Below are 22,324 nucleotides of genomic sequence, written 5' to 3'. Positions count from 1 at the left end.
GTCCCACGCTAAACAAAATATCAAACTCACGGCACAGAGTGAAGCTTTGTCTGTCATGAGTCGATATTATAGGAGTATGACAAAAATTATTGAACTTTTTCATGATATTGTAATGAAGTTACGTACCCCTTTCTTGGCCGCCATGGGCTTCTTCTTTCCGATGATTGAAGGTTTGACGTCTGTAAAAAACAAAAGGACGTAAAATTAACTTCAGTTCAGTCAAAATCAGCCAGAACATTATGACCACTGCTACACACAGGCACACTAAGACAGGATTAAGGCAGGACTAAGGCAGGACTAAACCAGGATTAAGACAGGCCTAAACCAAGACTAAACCAGGATTAAACAGGATTAAACCAGGTCTAAACCAGGATTAAGATATGATTAAACCAGGTCTAAACCAGGATTAAACAGGATTAAACCAGGTCTAAACCAGGATTAAGACAGGATTAAACTAGAACTAACCCAGGGCTAAGACAGGGCTAAAACAGGACTAATCCAGGACTAACCCAGAAGGACTGAACCAGGTCTAAACCTGGCCTACCCCAGATCTAACCCAGATCTAACCCAGGACTAAACCAGATCTAAACCAGGTCTAAACCTGGCCTACCCCAGATCTAACACAGGATTAACCCAGGACTAAACCAGGTCTAACACAGGTCTAACACAGGATTAACCCAGGACTAAACCAGGTCTAAGACAGGTCTAAGACAGGTCTAAGACAGGTCTAAGACAGGACTGACAGGACTGAACCAGGACTGAACCAGGACTGAACCAGCTCTGATTATGACCAGACTGCACGAATTCACCAAGATCTGCACTGAACAGGGAGTAACCAGGTCTAAACCAGTTCTAAGCAGAGACCAAACCAGGACGAAGTTACAAGTTTGACAAATCGTCTCTAGACACTGGTCAAATTTTTTAATTCCTCTTGCTCTCAGTACATTCCCCACACAAAGATAATTAGTCCGTAATTCAGTTCCCTTTTCAGTGGTCGTAATGAAACGGCTGATGCATAAATAGTTAATATGAAGCATTTCAGAGCAGCGAGTTTGAGAGACCAGCTTCAGCCAAAGGTTAAATGTTAAATCATCCAAGAGCACTGCTTTAAGCCAAAAACAGACAGAAATGAGGCGTGTACCATGTGAATTTGTTTAAGTGCTTTAAATACTGCCTTTAAACACCCGCCGCACCTGCCGAAGCCCAAGGACAAAAATAACTTTGCCGCTAATATTTTCAAGAAAAATGTTTAACACTTTTCTAACAAGGAAGAAGAAAGTCCCTCAAAGAATTTAACTGAAATTAAATAAACGCCACAACAAGCAAAACCACTGGGGCAATCTAGACCCAAATAAAGCAACCGTCTACAACCAAAAGCAAGACACAGGGTTCCCACTCTTTCACTGACAAAATTTCAAAACTTTTTGTGATTTTTTTCATGATCTAAACTGAATTTTGGCACCTACATGTGTAGAATCGATCAGACTTTTAGGGCTAAATATGGAATGTTAACCCTTTTCACTCACCTTATGGTTTGGGATTATAGTATTTTTAACATTCAAAATACTGTCAGTGCATTTATTGTCGTCTCTTAAGAAAAAAAAAAAAAAAGGCGCATACTTTCGAAAATAATCCATGTATCATTTGTTCATTCGTTTTTCAATATAAAACCAAAAATAAGAAAACGAAAAAACTGGTTTCTTATCCAACTTATTTGTCTCTAAACCCAAAATGAAAAAAACAGGTCATGATTTGTTTTTTTTATCTTTTGATTTTGTGTTTAAATTAATAATGGAAAAAAACGGATAAAGACTGTTTCCCGTTTCCGTGACTTAAACTGTGATGTGGGACTTTTGCACTGCATGCGGACTGAACCAAGACTGAACCAGGACTAAACTTGGACTAAACAGTCTCAGTCCCGGCCCTCAGTCCCAGGCCTCAGTCCCAGGCCTCAGTCCCAGGCCTCAGTCCCAGGCTTAGTCTTGGTCTGGTCTCGGTCTAAATCCTGGTCTCAGTGTTGGTCTGTTTCTGGTCTGATCCTGGACCTGGTTCAGTCCAGCATCGCAGTTTAAGTCACGTTTTAAATACAAAATCAAAAACTGAAAAAAACAAATCGTTATCTGTTTTTTTTTTCATTTTGGTTTTGGAGACAAATATTGAAGAAGACAGTTGTTTTTTTCGTTTTCTTATTTTTGGTTTAATATTGAAAAACGAATGAACAGAAATAATCATTATATTCTACTGATAACTTAACAAAAACTTAACAAAACGTTGTAGTTGTGTGAAAGAGATACTAAAATTCCATGACTTTTCCAGGCCGGGGGAGAATGACATTTTCAATCTCCATGACTTTTCCAGGATCTCCATGACCGTGGGAACCCTGAAGACACTTCACCCACAAATCCTGTTAGAACTGAAGTATGAACTCGCAAATAAGCAGATGGTTTTACTGTCAGTACACAACTACATAATACTAAGTACTCCACTGTGTTTTTAAACTCCATACACCTTTTCTAGAGTCTTTTGGATGATCTCTACTGAACTAAAGTTAAAATGTAGATACAGTTTAATAATCCAGGATCACTAAAACATGTGTGAATGAGACAAAACACAACTCTGGGTGTGTTTTTGATGCACTAATGATCTTCTAACTTGGCTCAAAGCTCACAAAAAGGTACATTTTGTGTAATTTAGGACCTTTATTATTATGTCTAGTATATGCTTTATAATCAGTGTCACGAACCTTTTATCCTTGCGTGTTTCTGTGTACACGTCTTACTGAAATAATCTGAACAATGCATATAGAAGGATTTATCTATATGGAAGTTTTCTCTGCGTCTGTCAGCTCACGTCGCTCTCACACATAGCTTTCATTGTGTTGCGGGTTAGTTGAGTTTTTCTTTTGCAACAAACAGCAGCGCGGTGCAGAGAGCCGTCACTCAAAGCGTCAGGGGCATGCAGAGGTTTAAGACTGAGCAGTTACCCGGAGGCGCTGGGGTAAGGCCTGATGACAAACGCATGGACGAGTCTATAGGACGAAAACCAAACCAGCAATAAATATCACTTTCTACAACCAACCCAACCTGATCCGCCGCCATCTTGGAACTGGGGATTTACAAGTTTGCGGGAAAATGTAATTGCAGTTTTTGGGGCAGTAAAGCATAGTTTTGTCACGATCTTCAATCAATTTTGAGATTTTAAACATGAAATCATAGCACTTTTTAAAATATTCCCATGTGGTCTCATATCTGTGTAATTCCTCAGTGGTCCAGGGGCGTATACTTGAGTTAACAAATTAACAAATACGATAAAATTTAACATGGCCAATTTCAGATATATTAGAAACTCCCTGACCACTGTTTCTTTACTACATAACGAGTTGGTCGCAGGTTTGTAAATCAGCTCTGAGGCCTCTAGAATCATCATATAAAAGCGCTCTCAAGACACATGACAAGAAAAGTCGTCTCTTCCATCATTGTCATATTCTTGTGAAACAGTATTTTAAGTTTTGAAAATCTGATAATGTACGCAAATGTTTGTCTGCTGTTTAAGATGTTTCTCTGAGCTCTGAAACCACCTCCCGAGCCACTCGATCTACTGTGCGCGGCGAGTGCAGGATCCCCAAACGCAGGACGGCATTTGGAAACTGAGCCTTTTCATGCGCAGCCGTCCGTCAGTGGAACATGTTACCAACTGAGCTGATCACAAGTACAAACTATGGCACATTTTCACGCCTGGCGAAACAGCGGCTCCTCTCAAACCAAACCTGCGCCCATAATGTGGACTGATGAGTGTCTGATGAGTTGAAGAGAAAGTGATGCTCTGGAGTAGGGATGGGCATGATTAATCGATTAATTGATAATTGATCATTAAGAATTTCATCGAGTGCGTTAATTTTAATCGACAAACCGAATGTAGGTTGCTGTGTGTAGCGTGACCAAACGGGGGTCCGTACATGTGTCTCTCTGCACTCAGAAGGAGAGAGCAAACAGAAACATTCGGTCAGCCTGCAATGTACCGAAGCACAAATGCGTATTTAACGATGACTTGTAAGAGAAATTCCAGGCTTTCCGTTGCGTTCAGGACAAGTGTGAGTCCATGTGCACAGTGCACAAAGCAGCACATATGTTTCAGTGTCCAGTGGGAAAAAGTTTTGCCAGGTGAGAGTCGCGCAATGTCGATGACGAGTCCCCACCTCCCTCCTCCCGTACGGTGTCCTGGTTTTGACAAACGCAAATATAGTCACACTAACCTGTATTCCACTGAGTCATGTCTTTTAATCCGACAGAAATTGATCGCATCAGCGACACAAGAGCTGTAGTTTTATCTTCACTTAGTTTATGCAAATTAGCCATGTGGTTTTAAGTTTAGTTTCTGTGAGAGTTGCGCAAAACTGAATTAAACACATTATAATGTCAAACGGATTGATGTGGCTCTAGAGTGGTTACGGTTTATATGTCAAAGTTGAATTTATTTATGCAGATTAGTAGTGCAGATAGTAATAATAATGATAATCATTTTAATATAAAAACGTTAATGATTAATTGATAATCGATTGTTAATTCTTCCGACGATCGATTAAGAAAATTTCATCAAATGCCCGTCCCTACTCTGGAGTGAATGAAATAAATGATGCCTTTGATAAAAATGTTTTTAAGATGCTGAGAGAACCGGGAGTGAATCATGATACAGAACTATTATGATGCTCTGGACATTATAAAGACATTCTCTTTGTATGTTTGATTTTATGAACTATAACATCAACCTGCCGAGGGACTACAGGTGGGAATTGGCACTGGCGCTGTAACCTGGTACAAGCATCTCTCCTGTTAAGGTTAATATAGATTGTGCACCGTCCCTGTCTCATTAAATAAATAAATAAATAAACTAAACTAAACTAAACTTGTCTATGTGCGATTACACTTGTTCTGATACAGCTCAAGATCATTCTAAAGCTTCAGGAAAGGTTCATTTCTGTCCCGTGAATGTGATTTTTTTTTTTGTGTCGGTACTGGCTCAAATGAGTATCTAGTTTCTATTAGGGATGGGCATTTGATGAAATTTTATTAATCGATCGTCGGGAAAATTAACAATCAATTTTTTATTAATCATTAACATTTTTATATACCGTATTTTCCAGGCTGTTAGACGCTCTGGATTATAAGGCGCACTGTCATTAAATGGTCTATTTTTGAACTTTTTTCACAAATAAACCGCACCGGACTTTAAACGAAACACAACAGTTGGATGGGTCAGTCGGACTTTTTGGCGTTCACGGTGACTCTGGGCTTTGTTGTTGTTGTTCAGTTGTGTCTAGAAGTGGCACATTGCACTCGCTTTTTCGGTTCGTTCCTCCGTTTCGTTCCTCATCGGCGTGGAGTGATGAGTGTGTCTGTGGGTGTTTTTCGCTGTGCGGTCGCTGTCTGCTCCGTGTGTGTTTGCGTGTGCTGCGGCTTTGTAGTTTACTGAAGTCGTGCTGGGACACCCGAGTGAATTCGCGTATAGGGCGCTCTGGATTGTGGGGCGCGCGGTCGTTTTTTGATGGGGTTGGAGGCTTAAGAGTGCATCTAATAGCCAGGAAAATACGGTAATAAGTATCCTCATTATTATTAATATTACTAATCTGCATAAATAAACTCAACTTTACAACATATAAACCATACACACTCTAGAACCACATCAGCCCGTTTGAGATTAGAATGTGTTTAATGCAACTTTGCGCAAGTCTCACAGAAACTAAGCTTAAAACTGCATGGCTAATCTGTATACACTAAGTGGAGAAAAAAAACAACACGCTCTTGTGCGCTGATGTGGTTCAGCTTCTGTCGGACTAAAGGACACGACTCAGTGGAATATAGGTGTTCTTTCTGTGACAGAGGGATGTTGATGCTGAAGGTGAGTCTGTTCTGTGTGTTTGTCACGATGTTTTCAAAGATCGTACGTGTGCAGGTTTAGCGCAGCTCTTTATGTTGCAGTAACCGGGATACTGCGTAAACATGCACCATGACAAACCGGGACACTAATGTGCATGTAAACACACTCACTGAGAGGTACAGTGTCTCCAAAGAGGTGCCAGAGCCCAAATGTTGGACTGAGGCCGCAATTCCAGTGTTTGCGCTGTCAGACGCAGCCTTGTCTCTACGCACAGAAACCCACATTCGGTTTGTCAATTAGAAATGAACATAATCGACGAAATTCTTAATGATCAATTATCGATTAGTCGACTAATCATGCCCATTCCTAGTTTCTATATTGTTTTAGTATCTGATTTTTAATACTTTTGACAACCCCAATGCAGAAGATATGATATAGATTAAATAATAGCAGCAATCAGTAGCAATCTATTTCCAAAACCAAATTCCCATCACATCTTTTTCAGTTTTCAGACAGTGACACGACTGCGTCATAGCCTTTTGTCTTCTTAGAACACTTAATTATACCTTCAACTAAAGCAGTCCATGAACAGACTAGACCAGGGGCCTTCAACCTGTAGCTCGGGAACTACCTGTAGCTCTCGACCCCCATCCAAGAGATTTCTGAATTCTATGTATTGTAGATAATAGAGATGTAACAATATCCAAATCTCTCGATATTTATTGGCATATTTTGGAGAGGCTGATATAATTGTAGATAGGACACTTTTTGGCTTTTACCCTGACAAGATTTTTGTGTGAATTCTTACTGTCATAAACCCAAGAATTCCAGTAAAAAACACATTATATCATGTTGTCTGCGCTGAAATGAATCATGGGATATGTAGTTCCTGATGTTTATTAGCCATTGCTACTATAAAAAAAATGCATTTAAGCAAACAAACTTTTAATTCAATATACTCTGACAGCCCACGATATTATTGTGAGTCTCTGACTATATGATATCATGATATTTTGGTTATTGCTACATCTCTAGTGGATAATAAGTAAAATATTATTACCTTTGTTAATGTGTCATCAATGTAGCATCTATGCCATTACAGCCAAAAGGTAAATTCACAAATGTTGAACCTGATTTTTTCTATTAGTCCAAACCCAAGACCTGACTTAACTTTAGCTGCCCCCATGTGTATTAATATTGAACTATAGGATGCAGTGGGATGTACAATAACCAACTTTAAACACCTTAACTGTAAGAATTATGTTAAATAGGGATGTAACGATATCAAAATCATACGTGTCATATAGTGTCGGGTTTTTTGCACCAAGTTGCGCTTGGCTTCACTGTGACTATGGTGGGTAACAAGGAAAGACCGCTGTGTTTACTGTGTCTAAAAATGTTGGCAGCGAGCAGCATGAAGCCAAATAAATTACGGCATTGCTAAAAGACATTGTACCCCAATCATGCTGATAAGCCACTTGAGTTTTTTCAGTGAAAACGTGCCAGATATTTCCAACAATCAACCCACTTTGTGAATGCTACTTCAGTAAACCAGCGAGCAGAGGAGCCGATACTGCCGAAATATAACAACGTCATGATCGTTAAAGACGAGGAGGACACAGGAGCGGCCGCCTCATGACGCAGGTGAGCGCGGAATCTGAACGGACACATCGCTTTGGAGACATGACTGAAACGTTTGCTCTCGTTCGTAGGCGACTGAAGGTGAGTGTGAGATTTGTCCATGTTTGGTAGTGATTCTGTGGAGTGAGGAGGCATGAAATGTTTTCGTCTTTCCGGGGGGGCGTGACAGAAAATAATTGAGAAGCACTGAGTTCACGTCACACCCCCAGAGAACAGTGATGACATCAGCTGCAAAGCATCAATGGAGTCCCAAGAATATTTCAATGTCAGAGTCGCATGATTTACAGTCAAAATAATCTCCAAAACATGTGTCTTTTTATGATAGCACATTCAACCTGACTACCTCTCTAAAGCAGAACAAATGGCATCTGACAAACTCCTACAGAAAATGCTCCGATGATTGACAGATGAGAAATTAGGTTGTACAAAAATGTAAAAAGTGGTATTTTGAAGGTAGGTGAGGGAAGGCCTCTATAGATGTTCTCAGAAATGTTTATGGTTCCATATAAAGGTGCAAAATTAGGGTTGTCACAATACTAAAAGTTCAAACTCGATTTTGTTACTAAGGAAAATACTCAATACCGACTCCAATACCCCATTGGGAGGTTCCATAGTGTCCATGTGCGTATACTAGTCTATGTGCTCTTATACTTGTTCTGATACAGCTCAAAATCATTCTAAAACTATTCAGGAAAGGTTCATTTCTGTCTTGTGAATATGACTTTTAGTATTTTTAGTATCGATACCTGCTCAAATTAGTATCTAGTTTAGATACTCGTTTTATTATTGATTAGTATCTGATTTTCAATACTTCTGACAACCCTGCTCTGGACCCACCCCAGGTAGAATTTAGAGTGTTTCCTTTTTACAAAACATAAAAGTAAACTGTATGAACTATAAATCAAAATAAAAGTGTTCTCTGAAAACTAGGAATGGGCGATAGGTCGGCTCCAATATTGGCATTCGTGATATCGAAGTTTTTCCCAGATATTGGCACCGGTTTAATATTGAAAATTAGCATTCTTATTTTTACTCACCAATAGCAGCTTTAGGAGACGTGCTCAGCCCATCAATGCTTGGCCCCTCCTCTGGCTCTATAGAAAACAAAAATAACTTTTTAAAAATTTGTTCATGCATTTTGGTATCCAGGCTGGCGCCACCTAGTACCTCCGCGCAATTTCATTTCTCTTCAGTGACGAGGTCAGGAATAAAAATACACTAGACAGTTTGCGAGAACCCCAAAAGTTGTAGACAGCACACCGGCCAATCAGAGAAGAGCTGTGAAGCCATGACGTCAAACTCAAGCACCTGTCTGGGTCCCTTTTGTGGTTCAGCACAACAGTAAACAAAGCTGTCGAGATGGATATAGACGAAGACAGACATTCTGTGTTGGCAACGATTCCCGAGATCGAGGATTTAAAGTCGGAACAAAGAGAATGTTTGGTGAATTTTATCACGTTATTGCTCTTCTTCCTACGGGATTTGGTATATTACATACGTCACGACCAAATAGCAGCGATTGGTTAAATAAATTTTTTTTAAAAAAACGCCTACTGTCAAGCGAACGAATCCTAATGCTGCGAGGTCAGATGGTTTCCACGAAGTGAAAGGGGCTGATGAATCAAGCTAGCATTTTGGGGCGCCAGTGTCATTGTGTCTTTAGGCAAGACACTTCACCTACACTGCCAGATATGAAAGTGTTGAGTGTGTGTGAATGTTGGTGGTGTTGGGCAGCTGCGCTACAATAGCAGTTTACCACCAATAGTGTAGAGTGAATTAATAATGTACGACAATATAAAGCGACTTTGAGCGTCTGGAAAAGCGCGATATAAGACTAACACATTATATTAATATTTTGGTAGAAGTTTAACGTACGAGCATCTTCCTGGAGTTTTGGGTTGGAGTCGGTCTGTGGTGAAGTGACAGAGGAACCGTTCTGCTCTGGTTCAGTGGGAGACAGCATGTTCCAGTCGTTAGAAACCTGAAAACAACAAAAGAAAACTTGCATGAGATTCTTTAAGAACGCAGCAATGTTAGTAAGTTAAAAATATAACTCATCTTGATAGGATGGTGGAAAACGTGTATGACTCTATATCTGTAGGTTAAGGCACTGACAACCCAGGTTCAGGTGTGATTGTTAAACCTTTTTTTTTTAAACTGTAAGAGTGCAGGCCACATACAATTCATTTAATTTCTATAATCTCAATTTTCAATTCAATTACATTTTTACTTTTCAAAAACAAATTCAAATAACTTTCAGTATTGGTTTCCTGAACACAGACACAGACATTTAACACATATCGTTCAATCCAACCAGACACTCGTGCTCATAATGGTCAATACATCACAGAGCATTTTTCACACTTAACAGAGATTTGTGTTTCTTATATTTGTTTCAGGACATTCAGTGCTTTCCACAGACCAAGCAGTATTCTGTGGTGCCCTCTCCCCTGATCAGAGAGCGACTGTAAGGCGCACCAGTACACTTTGCACATAGAAATTATGTTAGTTGAAGACCTGTATTTTAAGTTTCAAGTTGAGAATTACTTATCACAATTGATGTTAAAGTTTAGCTTTTACCTGAACTTTAGATTCTTTGACATTCAAGGAATTAATTACAAAACTAGAAAAGCACTCAGAGAGGAAGGACTACCCCCATTTTTTATATAAATTGCGATAAAATCAGTCTTCTGGATCAGATCCGGATCAGCCTTTGGAATATGAAAGAGGATCCCATTGTCCATCCCTCAGTCAAATTTCATGGGATTTGGTCAATAATTAACCGAGATATTGAGAAACAAAATTTTTGGCCCCATTTACCACAATGTTAACTAAAATTTCAAAGTGATCCAGAATCCAGGATTTCTTCCGGATCACCCCCAAAATGAAATCAGTTCTTCCTTTTCACATTTCCAACAAATCCTGAAAATTTCATCAAAATCGGTCTATAACGTTATGTTGCTAACAGACAAACAAACAAACAAACAAACAGACAAACACCGGCAAAAACATAACCTCCTTGGCGGAGGTAAAAAACCAACAACAAAATGTTGAGGTTTTTATTTCAAATACTTAACTCAAGACCTATAGCTCAACCAATAGTATAAACTGTTCTTGTATTTAACTTTTTCTGGTAAAACAAAATTAAGTAGTATAATCTAACAATTATAAAATACAAATAAAATAAATAAAATACTATAATTAGATATAAGAAACTACTAAAGGGAAACAGGCAGAATCAATTTGTGGTCATTGGTTTTCATTCTGTGGTGCTGCGCCACAGATTAGTCTATGTACGGGAAACACTGAAATTACTTTCTTGCACTGATTTAAAGGCAGTTAACAAACCTGTGTATGTTCTGCGAAGAAGTCTGTCTCTTTCTTCTCGCCAGCGGGAGTGTTGGCTCCAGACGAAGAGTCGATCCACAGCTGTAAAAAAGAAAAAGATCTTAAAGCGGACTTATGCTGCAAGATTTTTCAGAGTTTTTAACCACGCCATAGTTGTTTCACACTCCTCATTTACACTCTGAAGTTTTATTTAGAATGATTGGTGCATGTTTGAGTACCATATTTTTAGGACTATAAGTCGCACTTTTTTTCAAGGTTTGGGTATTTCATGCGACGTATACTCTGGTGCGACTAATATATTAAAATTTTCAGACTGACAGCTGGGAGGGGGCGCTGTAGGCTTGTGCGTCAGTTTTCTATGCATGTTTCCTGCAGAAAAAGCCTCTGTCCTGCTGCAAGTAGTGAAATAGGCAGCAGAAAACGGTAATTGAGCAGCAGAAAGTAAGCTTAGAGTGAGCGAGAAACTTATGAGGGACTTGCGGAAAGCGGGGATGGAGAACACAGCTTCACGGGAACTGGGAGGGTGCGCCATGCAACTTTCCTGGAAGTCTCTATAAGTCACAAAGTTTGGAATTCAGTGAAAACCGAAGTTGCGCAAAGTTGCTCAAAAGTGACACAGAGGATGAAGAATTCAATGGATTTAGTGATTTGGAGTGAGATGGAGAATTTGGTAAACTTGTTCTGTTGTTTATGTTATAGTTTATCTGAAGAACTGTTCATATGTGACATTAACAGCCTGTTGTTCTCTGTTCTGTTGTTACTAGAACTTGACTTTCACCATGAAATCTTGGTTTCCGGTCCCTGAAATTATAAAATAAATTTTCCCCAAAAAGTGCAACTTATAGTCCGGTGCGACTTATGTTTTTTTCTTCTTCATTACACATTTTTTGGCCGGTGCGACTTGTACTCCAGAGTGACTTATAGTCCGAAAAATATGGTAATCTTTATTCTCATGTATTCAAGACGTCATTGCTCTGATCAGCCCGTTTCCCCCCACCAATACTCTGTACTTTGTTAATTTTTTAATTTATTTGTATTTCTTAATCAGTGATACATGTAGGATTTGGCAGCATTGCGTAGTAATTTCTGCACAAATGAAAAAGAAAAAAATCCACTACTCACTAACGAGACGTACGGCTCTTTGTTGTGATTTTTTTGTGTGTTTACAGGGACGTCAGCTCCCATTTGACACTACAGTTCAAGATTAATCTATTGCAGTGAATGAAAACAGTTGTTGAAAACAATGGACTCGGAGCCTGTGTTTGTGAGTTTGTGTTGCAGCTCAGGAAGCTGACAGGAAATGGCCAACATGCCTGCTCAAGATGAAAAGTAGAGCAGCATTTTGTTGCAGTTAGAGCTGAGCAGAGAAAATGTGAGCAGCACGATCGCCTTAAATTTTATCCAAGGTTCAATTTTTAAAATAAATTGCCCTTCTCTTCATAATCAGGTTGCGTTTTTGCACAAATCAATTGAGAAAATATTGCTTTGTACTGCTTCAAAATCGATTAGCGAAAAAAATAAAAGAAACCACTGCAATAAAAATGTATAATTCATAAATCATACAAATTGCAATGTTACAAAGTACGTACATTTTGGATATTAACTCCACAATTCAAACTGTGCTCAATTCGGAATAAAATAAAAATAGAGCATTAGATTTACAAAGTGCTTTTTGGACACTGAGATTCCTGAAATAAACTTCTCATTTAATTTTGTAGAGGAAAAAAAATCAATAATTTCAAAGGGAAAACAGTTGATTTACCCAGTTCAAATAAACAATATGGCGATCTATATTGTGTAAGCTCCACACAATAAGAGACTCAAAGGCCCCTGTTGCTGTGAGGTGCAGGTGCTCGGCTGTACTCACGTCTGTCCCGTACTTGGACAGGGCGGCGTTGGCGAGCTGCCGGATCTTCTCACGGTACATCTGCGCCGCTCGGCTGTTGTACTTCGCGTTGGTGTCGTTCGTGGTGCAGCCGTGTTGACGGAAAAACGCCGTCTGCCACCGGGGAAACGAAACATTAGAACAGTGGCTCTTAAACTTTTACATCCAACAAAGACAAGATTTGGCTTTAGGGGTGTACGCAGATCAGGACTATTCCGGGTCTAATCTTGGTCTAAAAGTGAAGTACATCATATCCAATGTACTTCAAAATGAGAAATTATCCAGAAGGAGGATAAAAACTGTAAAATTAACTCTAAATTGAAGAAGCTCAGGTCCCACAGTCCGAGGAACACTATTACAAAATTCAATAATCCACCAGCTACTAATAATTTTGAAGTGTGTAATATATAAATATGTATAAAATATTAATTATTATTATTATTAAAGAAACTATAATACTGGATACCATTTTATTACACTGACACAGCCCTATGATATTTCAAAGATCTTTTCTAAATAGGGTTGGGTATCATTAACAAGTTGCCGATACGATACAAAATATTTCAAATCGATTCAACGAAAATAAAGGCTAAGTCATGGCTGTGATCCTAAAAGTCTTTGTTAACCCACTTCTTGTGCAAAGTTCATATGAAACTCAAACATTTTAACAGTGAAAATGTCAAATGTGTCGCATTAACGAGTTTCCTTCCACTAAACAAGCAACAAAACTGTAGCGCTGTAACAAAATAATTTAGTAAAATATACAAAACAACAATGGTGATATATCGATACAGCAGCCCACGATATCGATACTGTATCATCACATTAAACGATTCGATATATAATTATTTTTGCATCTTCAACAGATGAGCTGAATTACAATAAAACAGCTGGTTATTACAGATTTATACTTAGTAAGTGTTAATGTAGTAATTATTGTGCCATGCCTAATTATATCAGTAAAATCAAAGGTGTTAAATATGCAGAAAATTAAGATTTCTCTCAATTTAGTACAAAAAAATGATAATAAAATCGATAATAACTTTTAACAGATTTTGATTTAATGATATTGTTAAGGCAATAGGGTGGAAGTGTCTTGCCCAGAGACACAAAACAAACTTAGTACTTTGACAGCTCAAAGTGAGGACATTGCATAATGGCCTGCAAATTGTTGAAGTTACAAAAGAAACATTTTTGTTGTTTATTGTTGTTGTGCCCTTGAGCAAAGCACTTAACCCCAAATGCCTAAACTAGTTACAATAATGTGCCTAGATGCAACAGGAAAAGGATCAGATTAAATAAATCCGAGGCTGTCATGTGTACTTGGCCTTCACAAACACTTTGACACAATGTTATTAAGTATTCACATGTCTTGACTTTTCGTTCAACACACGACATAAGGAACTATTATTTTTAGGGGCAATATTTCTCATGAGTAGTGTTGTTACTAAAATTTCAAACTATTTCGATACTAAAGAGTAGACTCTATACACCCAAGTGAACCAAAGCAGACTTACTTATTTAGACTTACTTCAGCTTATTTTAGCGTCAATACAGACTATTCAGTTTGTGAAAAACTTGCAGTTGTTTTTCTCTCAACTGGATGTAACAAAAAGTTAGATTTTCCCCTGTTTTGATGCTTCGACCAGACAAATTCAAATTTCAAATATTAGTCTTGATGTTCTGGTGTTCACTTTCAGAGAGAAATGTTCCATTTTAACGCATGACTCGATTCAGATTATCGTATTTTCCGCACCATAGGGCGTGCTCATAAGTCTCCAACCACATCAAAAAAACGACTGCGCCCCACAATCCAGAGCGCCCAATACACGAATCCACTCAGGAGTCCCAGCACGACTTCAGTAAACTACAAAGCCGCAGCACGCATGCAAACACACACAGAGCAGACAGTGACCGCACAGCGAAAAAAACCCGCAGCCACACTCATCACTCCACGCCAACGAGGAACGGAACGGAGGAACGAACCAAAAAAGTGAGTGCAATGTGCCACTTCTAGATACAACTGAACAACTGAGTCACTGCGAACACGCCGACAATCCAGCGGGCCCAGAGTCACCGTGAACGCCACAAATAAACAAAACCACTCACCCATCCAACTGTTGTGTTTCATTTAAAGTCCGGTGCAGTTTATATGTGGAAAAAGTTTGAAAAGAGCCTTATAGTGCGGAAAATACGGTAATCTGGTGTGCGTGATACTGTACACACTTTACACTTTTCTGTTTAAAATCTGTTTACCCCTACTGTAAAAGAAAACTATTTTATGATCATTGTATAAGTGTTCTCTTGTACTTACTGCATTGGCGTTGCCTCCCACCTGCATACACCTGAGCTGAAACCAGTTCCAGTTGGAATCTAACTCCGTTGATCTAAGTTAATAAAAAAACACACAAATGTTCTTAGTTAATACAACACGTGACATTTAGCTTGGGGCTTGTACATTTCTTCTCAACATGTTTCAATAAATGAGATGCTTGTTTGACAGTTAAACATAAAAAAGTGCTTTCACCTGATGAAGCTGAGGTGAACGCCCAGAGAGCGGTGGATCCCGGAGCAGTCGATGCAGAGGAACACTCCGTACGGGATACTGGCCCAGGACGGGTTCTTGGCCGCGCAGTCGAAACATGCCTGAAAAAAAGGCAAAATAGGTTTATTTAAAGAGCACAGTTCAACCACAAAGACATTCAAAGTAAGGCTAAACGATTTGAGAAAAGGACAAGCATTATGACAAGGATCCTGCCCAAAGTTCACATTTTAAACTTGTACAGAAGGACTGACAAAACGAAGGACTGAAATAAGAACTGACAAACTAACAGAACATGTTTGTATGAAGCTCTAAACTACAGGGTTATCCGTTTTTACGCAGAATATTGACTGTTCAGTCAAACTGGGATCCTGATTCAATTGTGATTAATCTTGCAGCCCTAATTCAAATTGCTTCACAGAATAATTAATACATAAAAACAATTATAACAAAATGTTAGTTTAAATGAAAAGAGTGCAGAACAAAATGGAGTTAAACAGAACCATTTGAGCCTGGATTTAAACATCGTCAGAGCAGAGGCTCGGCTCAAGAAAACACTACTGAAGCAAAGCAGCAGCAAGTGGACAAAATATTAACAGCATGACAAGAAGAATGCAGCATTCTCTGAGCATTACTCATCACAAGTCACACGTACAATATGAAGAAACACTGCTATTTCAGCCAATAACGTTTTATCCACTTCTCACAATTCCCCTAAGAGACAACGTGTGAAAATAAATAAGAGCTGCAACTAATTATTATTTTAGTATTTGATCAATTAAACGAGTATTTCTATTGTAGGCTAAGACTTTTTAAATACATTCAACAAAACAAAGGTTGAAATGGTGTTCAGCTGTCCCGCCCACTTCGAAATCCAAAGTAAATTTTCCATTCAAACTTTTCAAAAATTTAAAATATTAAGAGTTCAAAAACATCATAACCAGCTGCGTGCAAAACTAATATTTATAATGCGTTTTTTTTAAGTCCAAAAATCACATTTTAAAACGCAAGAATCAGCAAAATGCTTTAATAAATTTATAAAACAAAATTATAGGTCTTGTAGTCATCAATTACCACATGACTAATGAGCTCTGAGCTTTCAAACTTTTAATATACACTTTTTTTTTCTCAGAAAGTCTATAGTATAAAAGAAAGAGAACTTTGCACATCCATTACTTGAGATGGGTGCGTTGGAGGACAGTGAGCAGCCCAAGAACATAGAGAAAAATCCAGACATCGTCTTACTTGCAAAATGTGAGATTTATTAGGACAAATATATTTTCTAAGTAAGACAATGTGCGGGATTTTTCTCTATGGAAAGTCAATGGTAAAAACGAGAATTTTACTTCCAGAACCAGGAGCGCAGTCACTGTTGAGCTCTGTATGGTGAACCGTTTTTAATATATATTCATAAGTGAAATGCAATATTGACAAAAATCCTTTTTTTTTTACATTTTAATTGAATAATGTTGCAGTTTTTGTTATAAAAGGGTTTTTCATATGTGTTTCAGAGTCTGTATAGTCCAGATAATCACTATGATGATCAAAACACAACATCCATTAATTTTTTATAGCGCACTAGGTTCAAGGTTAATTAATAGTAGTAAACATTACAGTCCTAATATAAAACACTAATTATTACAGATCTTGAATCACAGTGAGATATCGAGACAAAGGAAAGTCTTATGACACAACGGACTGATGTTGAAACCAGAAAATATGACCAGTTTTTGTTGGAAAAATGCATCCTGAAGCACAGGAAAAACCTGTTCATGTGGTGACAAACACGGTGGAATTATGATGTACAAGCAGACAATCATCAGCTAAGTCATAATTATGGATGTCAACAGTCAGTCCTCTGTAAGAACATGCGGTACAGACCAGAGTTCAGATTTAGGAGGAAGAAATTAGACTATTTTTTGAGTTAAAAAGAAATGGTTTTAAGTAGGTCGGCCACAATAACAAATTTTGTCGCACAATATATCACTACAGAGAAATACTGAGCTAAACAATAATATTATGCCCCTGATTGAGATTAAAATGAAGTAAAACAATCCCAGTGAACCCTTTTTAAATACAGTATCAATAAAAGACATGAGCTGCAACAAATAAATGGAAAAATGAACCAATAATTCACCAAATAAGTCACATATTCAACCTTTTACAGCTCAAATCTTATCATATTACAACTAAAATAGCAAAAATCTTTCAAATTTTGCAAAGAATAAAAATATTGCCCCCCAAAATATTGCTTCACCGTTCATATATTGAAAGATAACTCGTTCAGTTATTAATGTTGACAGGCTTAGTTATAAGAGTATTGTTTGCATTCAGGAAATTAATATTGAAGGTGTTTTGTTTTTTTAAGTGATTCAAGAGCAGAAAATGTAATTACAAGTGTCATACTGCCCAGCGATAAGAACAACTGTTTATTTTGTGGTTCGGAAGTGCGTCCACATCATGTGAACTGTCCTGAACAGCACAAGATCTGCCCCGAGCGTGATTAAACTGACAACAATTCAACAAATATGTCATCTTGTTACAACAATATGTTTTATATAAAGTTAACTCAGAAGATAAGGGTGGATGACACTGACAAAAATGTATATCTTTACTTTTTTTTTTTTTTTTTTTTTTACATTCGCTTTAACAATATTCAGATATTTTAAGAATTGAATTAGGCCTGCCATGATAACATATTTTGAAGTGTGATATACTAATGAAGAAAATATAAACAATAAATTATAATATTGAACTTCCCTGGTGTCATGCCTCTGACACCGTAACTCTAAAGCAGGATTATTCCCCAAAAAACTATTCTAAATGTACAACACGAACTGCAATAAATAAATAAACAGAAGAATCAAACACATCGATAGTTGATTTGAATCTATAATGGGCCACAGAAGTTATTCGTTTAATCCTTTAGAGCTCAAATTTTATCGTACAAATGGAAAAATAACAAAATGTTCCCACACAAACTGCAATAAATAAATAAACAGAAGAATAAAACACTTTAGTAGTTGGTTTGATTCTATAATGGGTCACAGAAGTTATTCATTTAATCCTTTAGAGCTCAAATCTTATCATACAAATAGAAAAATAGCAAAAGGTTCCCCACTAGAACCCATGATAAAAATTCACCTCTAAAAATTATTGTTCCATCTAACATTATTTGTTCAACTTAAAGTGTTGAAAATGCATGACATTGTTGACTTAAGTCTCCTCAAAGTCATGTATAAAGCAAAGTGCAGTGTGTTACCGTAAATATTCAAAGACTGTTTGAGATAAGAACAAGCCGCTACAATTTAAAAGGAACCTACATGGTAAAAAAAAAAAATCAGATTCAGAACCAAAGTTATGGAGAAAAGCATCGCGGTGAAAGGAGTAAACTTATGGAAAAGTCTTGACAAAGAAATAAAAGAATCAAGTACAATGATGACAATGTGTATGTATGAAAGAGAAAATTAAGTTGTTGTGCATAAAAGTGAAGATTTCTTTTTGCAATTGATTAATAATTGCGCCTGAAATTAAATGTAATGATTTGAAATGTTTAGTAACAATTGGTGTTGATGTTTTGTCTTGAAAAGTTTCATTCATTTCTTGTATGTTTGATGTTGTGACACTGCTGATGCCTTTTTATACATTATGAATGAAATAAATTAATTAATAAATAAAATAATAAAACATATATGAACTCAATATTGTAATTATCGTGTCAAAATGAACCTCGAACAAGAGATTTACAGGCACAAGTTTTGCACAAAACTTGAATGGATCATAAAACGTAACACTAGAAGTTTCTGTCTCTTTCTGACACTCTGAATACTTTTAACGACAATATACAACTGGTATTCTAATTTTAAATATTGCTAAAACAAGAATCACGTCCAGCCTCTATCACAGACATGTCAAACTTTTCAAATTTGGCAAATATATATAATTATATTAGCCATGCGGTTTTAAGTTTTGTTTCTGTAAAATGTAAATAAATGCTCTATAGTGGCTATGGTTTATATGTTGTAAAGTTGAGTTTATTTATGCAGAAGATTTTAATGAAGAATCTGTTTGGTTTGATCTGTGCAGTGGATTGTGGGATACCTCATAGCCCCGTATCGTTGGTTAAACCTCCTGAGCTTCCTCTGCTAAAGGAGCTCATGGTTTGTATTTTTTCTGGTTTATTAAATTGATTTAAATTAATTTTTGCATTTGCACATTTGTAAGATTATATCAGATCATGTACACAAAGATATGAGTGTCCCGGTTTCTCAGCGCGCATGTAAACACAGTATCCTGAATACTGACATACCCGGGATACTGATGTGCATGTAAACACACTCACTGTGAAAAATTCCAGGCACCTTTAAAATCTCCACTGGTTTAACATTAGGCTTACTGAAAACTCTGTGAAGTGAAACATCACAATCCTGTGGTCTACAGAAAAGTTCAAAAGCACTTATTCATTTAACAACATGTTTTTTATTGCTCTAAATAAACTTGAAGAAAGGCAATTCTATCCTGGAGTCTTAGCGTTTTTGTCCCACTTTCCGATATGGCCCTCTCCACCTCCTGCTGATTGGCTAGCCACTCTTCTCTTTTGGCCTCAAGGTCTGAGATGATTTCCTCTAGACTCTGCTCTACAGTCACATCCTCACACTCGTGCTCTCGTTGAACCTTCCTCGTCTTCTGATGAGGCTCAGTGTTCTCTTTATATTTCTCCAGCAGGTCTCGATGGCCGATCTGAAGCTTCTTGATTACGTCCTCCAATTCTTGCATCATGTTCTTCATCTCCTTAAGGACAGTCCTCAGGCGAGTTCTTTGCTGAAGCAAGTTCTTGTAGACTCTCTTGAGGCTCTGGAGCTCTTCTTTTGGGTGGACGTGGTAGCACATCTCTTGGACTTGGGTTTTGTAGTTAGCCGTCAGTGTGTCTCTGTGAGTTGCTTTGCTCTGAAGATCCTTTTGTAATGATTCAATTTGACCACATTGTTTACTTTTGTCTGGCTTGTTATTCCACCATTGGTATCCTAGATACCGGACACCTCTATTCACAGCACATTTACATATCAATGTGTGTCCAGTAATGTGTGTACAGCCATTATAGTGACTTTAGGTCAATGTAAGAGGCTGTTTATATGTGGGAGCTACAGCAGCTAAACACTAACCAATGAGAAAGAACTAAAAGTAGCTTCAAAACCGACACATTTGCAACACTCACTGCTCACACAGGCTCCTCTCAGATCACAACTCTTCATAAATAAGTGTCCTTTTAATCCTGACTCAAAATGATCGTCTGTAAAAATTATATAATCCAGCATGTGGACAGCAGCTGTGTGTCCTCAGTCTTTGAAACAGTCCTCTCTTGTCCGCACTTTCACTTTGATGAAAACAACAGTAGTTTTGTTGCTGGCCTAAACTGCCCAGAAGTTCATTTTTATTTCAGTATCGTAGTTAGTATCGTGGATCACACACAAGAGTGTTTAAAACAGTATTTCAGAGTTGGGCACACGGATCTATGGTTGTGCACGGATGTAAACAAGCGCTCGAGTGACGTGACTCTGGAGGTGCTTTCAGGAGCAGTACGGCATAACACACACAACACATTACTCTGCAGATAAGTATTGATGCGGGGCCAAATATTAGGATATTTATCTGTCTGTAAATTGGATTAAATGGACATGATATAGAGCAGACATGTCAGACTCAGGCCCGGGGGCCAAATTTGGTCTGTGATATAATTGTATTTGGCCCACGAGATCATATCATATTGTTACAGATAGACTATAGAGACATCATTTATTTAAAATGTTGTTATTATTTTATATTATACTTGTTCTGGATTCAATGTTTAAGTAAAAGTATTATTAAACATTTATTTTTTATTAAAAAAAAGTTTAACAGTGAAGAAATATGTTTTTAGTTAAATTTTTGGGATTATGACGGTAATAATTCACATCAAAATCTTGTCAAAGTATTTTAAAAGCAAAAAAAGATGTCCCATGTACATTTAGAAATATCGCAATAAATATCGTACCGTGAGATGCATATCGTGATAATATCGTGCCGAGAGATTTGGATATATAGATATTTCGATATTTTTGGATTATGAACACTTTGTATCGACAAGGCAAAACATATTACATAAATTCATCACTGGTAAATGTAATTATTATTGATTTAGACAGCGTCAATGTGGATAAAACGACAATCGATCTTTTATTGCGATACGTTTTTATCAATGAAACTCGGCGAACGCGATCACCATATGGTTCAGGATTGTCGCTATTTTAACGCGATTTAAACACGTAACATCATTTAATACTTATAGTTTGGTTTAAGACAGTAGGGGGTTTCATGGGGAATGATCTACGAGTGTATTTGTGGTTTTAGAGGAACATTATCGTAAATTATAGCCGCATTATATCCAGCATAAAGCGTTTACGTGGCCTTTGCCTTTAACATTAGCTTCATTAGCCGACACCGGGTTAGCTTTGCTTTTCTCACCGTCATGACGAGGCTGTTTTAAAGTGCCAATGCAATTAACACACTCAGAAACATTAAAAAGCCCAAGACAAAGTGAATCCGCGTTACCTTATTAGTCGGGATCGATCTTAATCGCTTGAAAATGGTAAGGATTTCGGTCTTATTTGGTTCGGTAGCCATCTTGCCACTCGGACAATTTCCATAAGGTGACGTAACTACGGGTTCCCGGAAAGTCCAGATCAGCGTGAAAAAAAAAAAGTGAACCTTGGTTTTATTTCGGACACGTCATTCTGCACTGTGCTCACTGGTGAGTAACACGCCAACAATGACACATTTTTTGTTTGTGAACAGAAAGCTTCATGCAAACCTACAATTTAAAATAAAACATGTACTTTTTGGTAACTCTGAGAAAGACACTCATGCATTTGTTGTATTTCAGTCCCTCTTGTCCTCTTATATAAATTCTCGACATTATTGCACAAATTCCAAAGTCATAAAAACGAAAGCACTTTGTATGGAACTTGAAATATAAATTGGGACTGTGTTTAGTCTTA

General features: G+C 37.6%; 1 protein-coding gene across 6 annotated transcripts in view; it reads right to left on the bottom strand.

Annotated features, from left to right (window-relative positions):
* arfgap2 (ADP-ribosylation factor GTPase activating protein 2) overlaps positions 1–22,019 on the bottom strand; it is a 34,931-nt gene extending 12,912 nt beyond the window's left edge. For 5 of the 6 annotated variants that reach the window (XR_008632302.1, XR_008632299.1, XR_008632300.1 and 2 more), the window contains exons 1-9: positions 21,879–22,019; positions 15,276–15,394; positions 15,063–15,135; positions 12,731–12,862; positions 10,864–10,944; positions 9,391–9,496; positions 8,553–8,609; positions 2,984–3,028; positions 127–179 (exon numbers count right to left, since the gene is read on the bottom strand). Coding sequence is in view for 2 of the 6 variants with exons in the window: in XM_055154735.1 (XP_055010710.1) it covers positions 127–179; positions 2,984–3,028; positions 8,553–8,609; positions 9,391–9,496; positions 10,864–10,944; positions 12,731–12,862; positions 15,063–15,135; positions 15,276–15,394; positions 21,879–21,950 (738 nt within the window). In the remaining 4 variants the exon portion in view is untranslated. The remainder of the gene's footprint in view (positions 1–126; positions 180–2,983; positions 3,029–8,552; positions 8,610–9,390; positions 9,497–10,863; positions 10,945–12,730; positions 12,863–15,062; positions 15,136–15,275; positions 15,395–21,878) is intronic. The other variant, XM_055154736.1, reaches the window with a different exon arrangement.
* Positions 22,020–22,324: the final 305 nt, after the last annotated feature.

The sequence above is a fragment of the Boleophthalmus pectinirostris genome, unplaced genomic scaffold, assembly GCF_026225935.1.
Source record: "Boleophthalmus pectinirostris isolate CB_2022bp ecotype Guang Dong unplaced genomic scaffold, ASM2622593v1 HiC_scaffold_19, whole genome shotgun sequence".
In the NCBI taxonomy this organism is placed as follows: domain Eukaryota; kingdom Metazoa; phylum Chordata; class Actinopteri; order Gobiiformes; family Gobiidae; genus Boleophthalmus; species Boleophthalmus pectinirostris.
The sequence above is the reverse complement of the archived record's forward strand: the minus strand, read 5'-3'. Positions and strand labels throughout refer to the sequence as shown.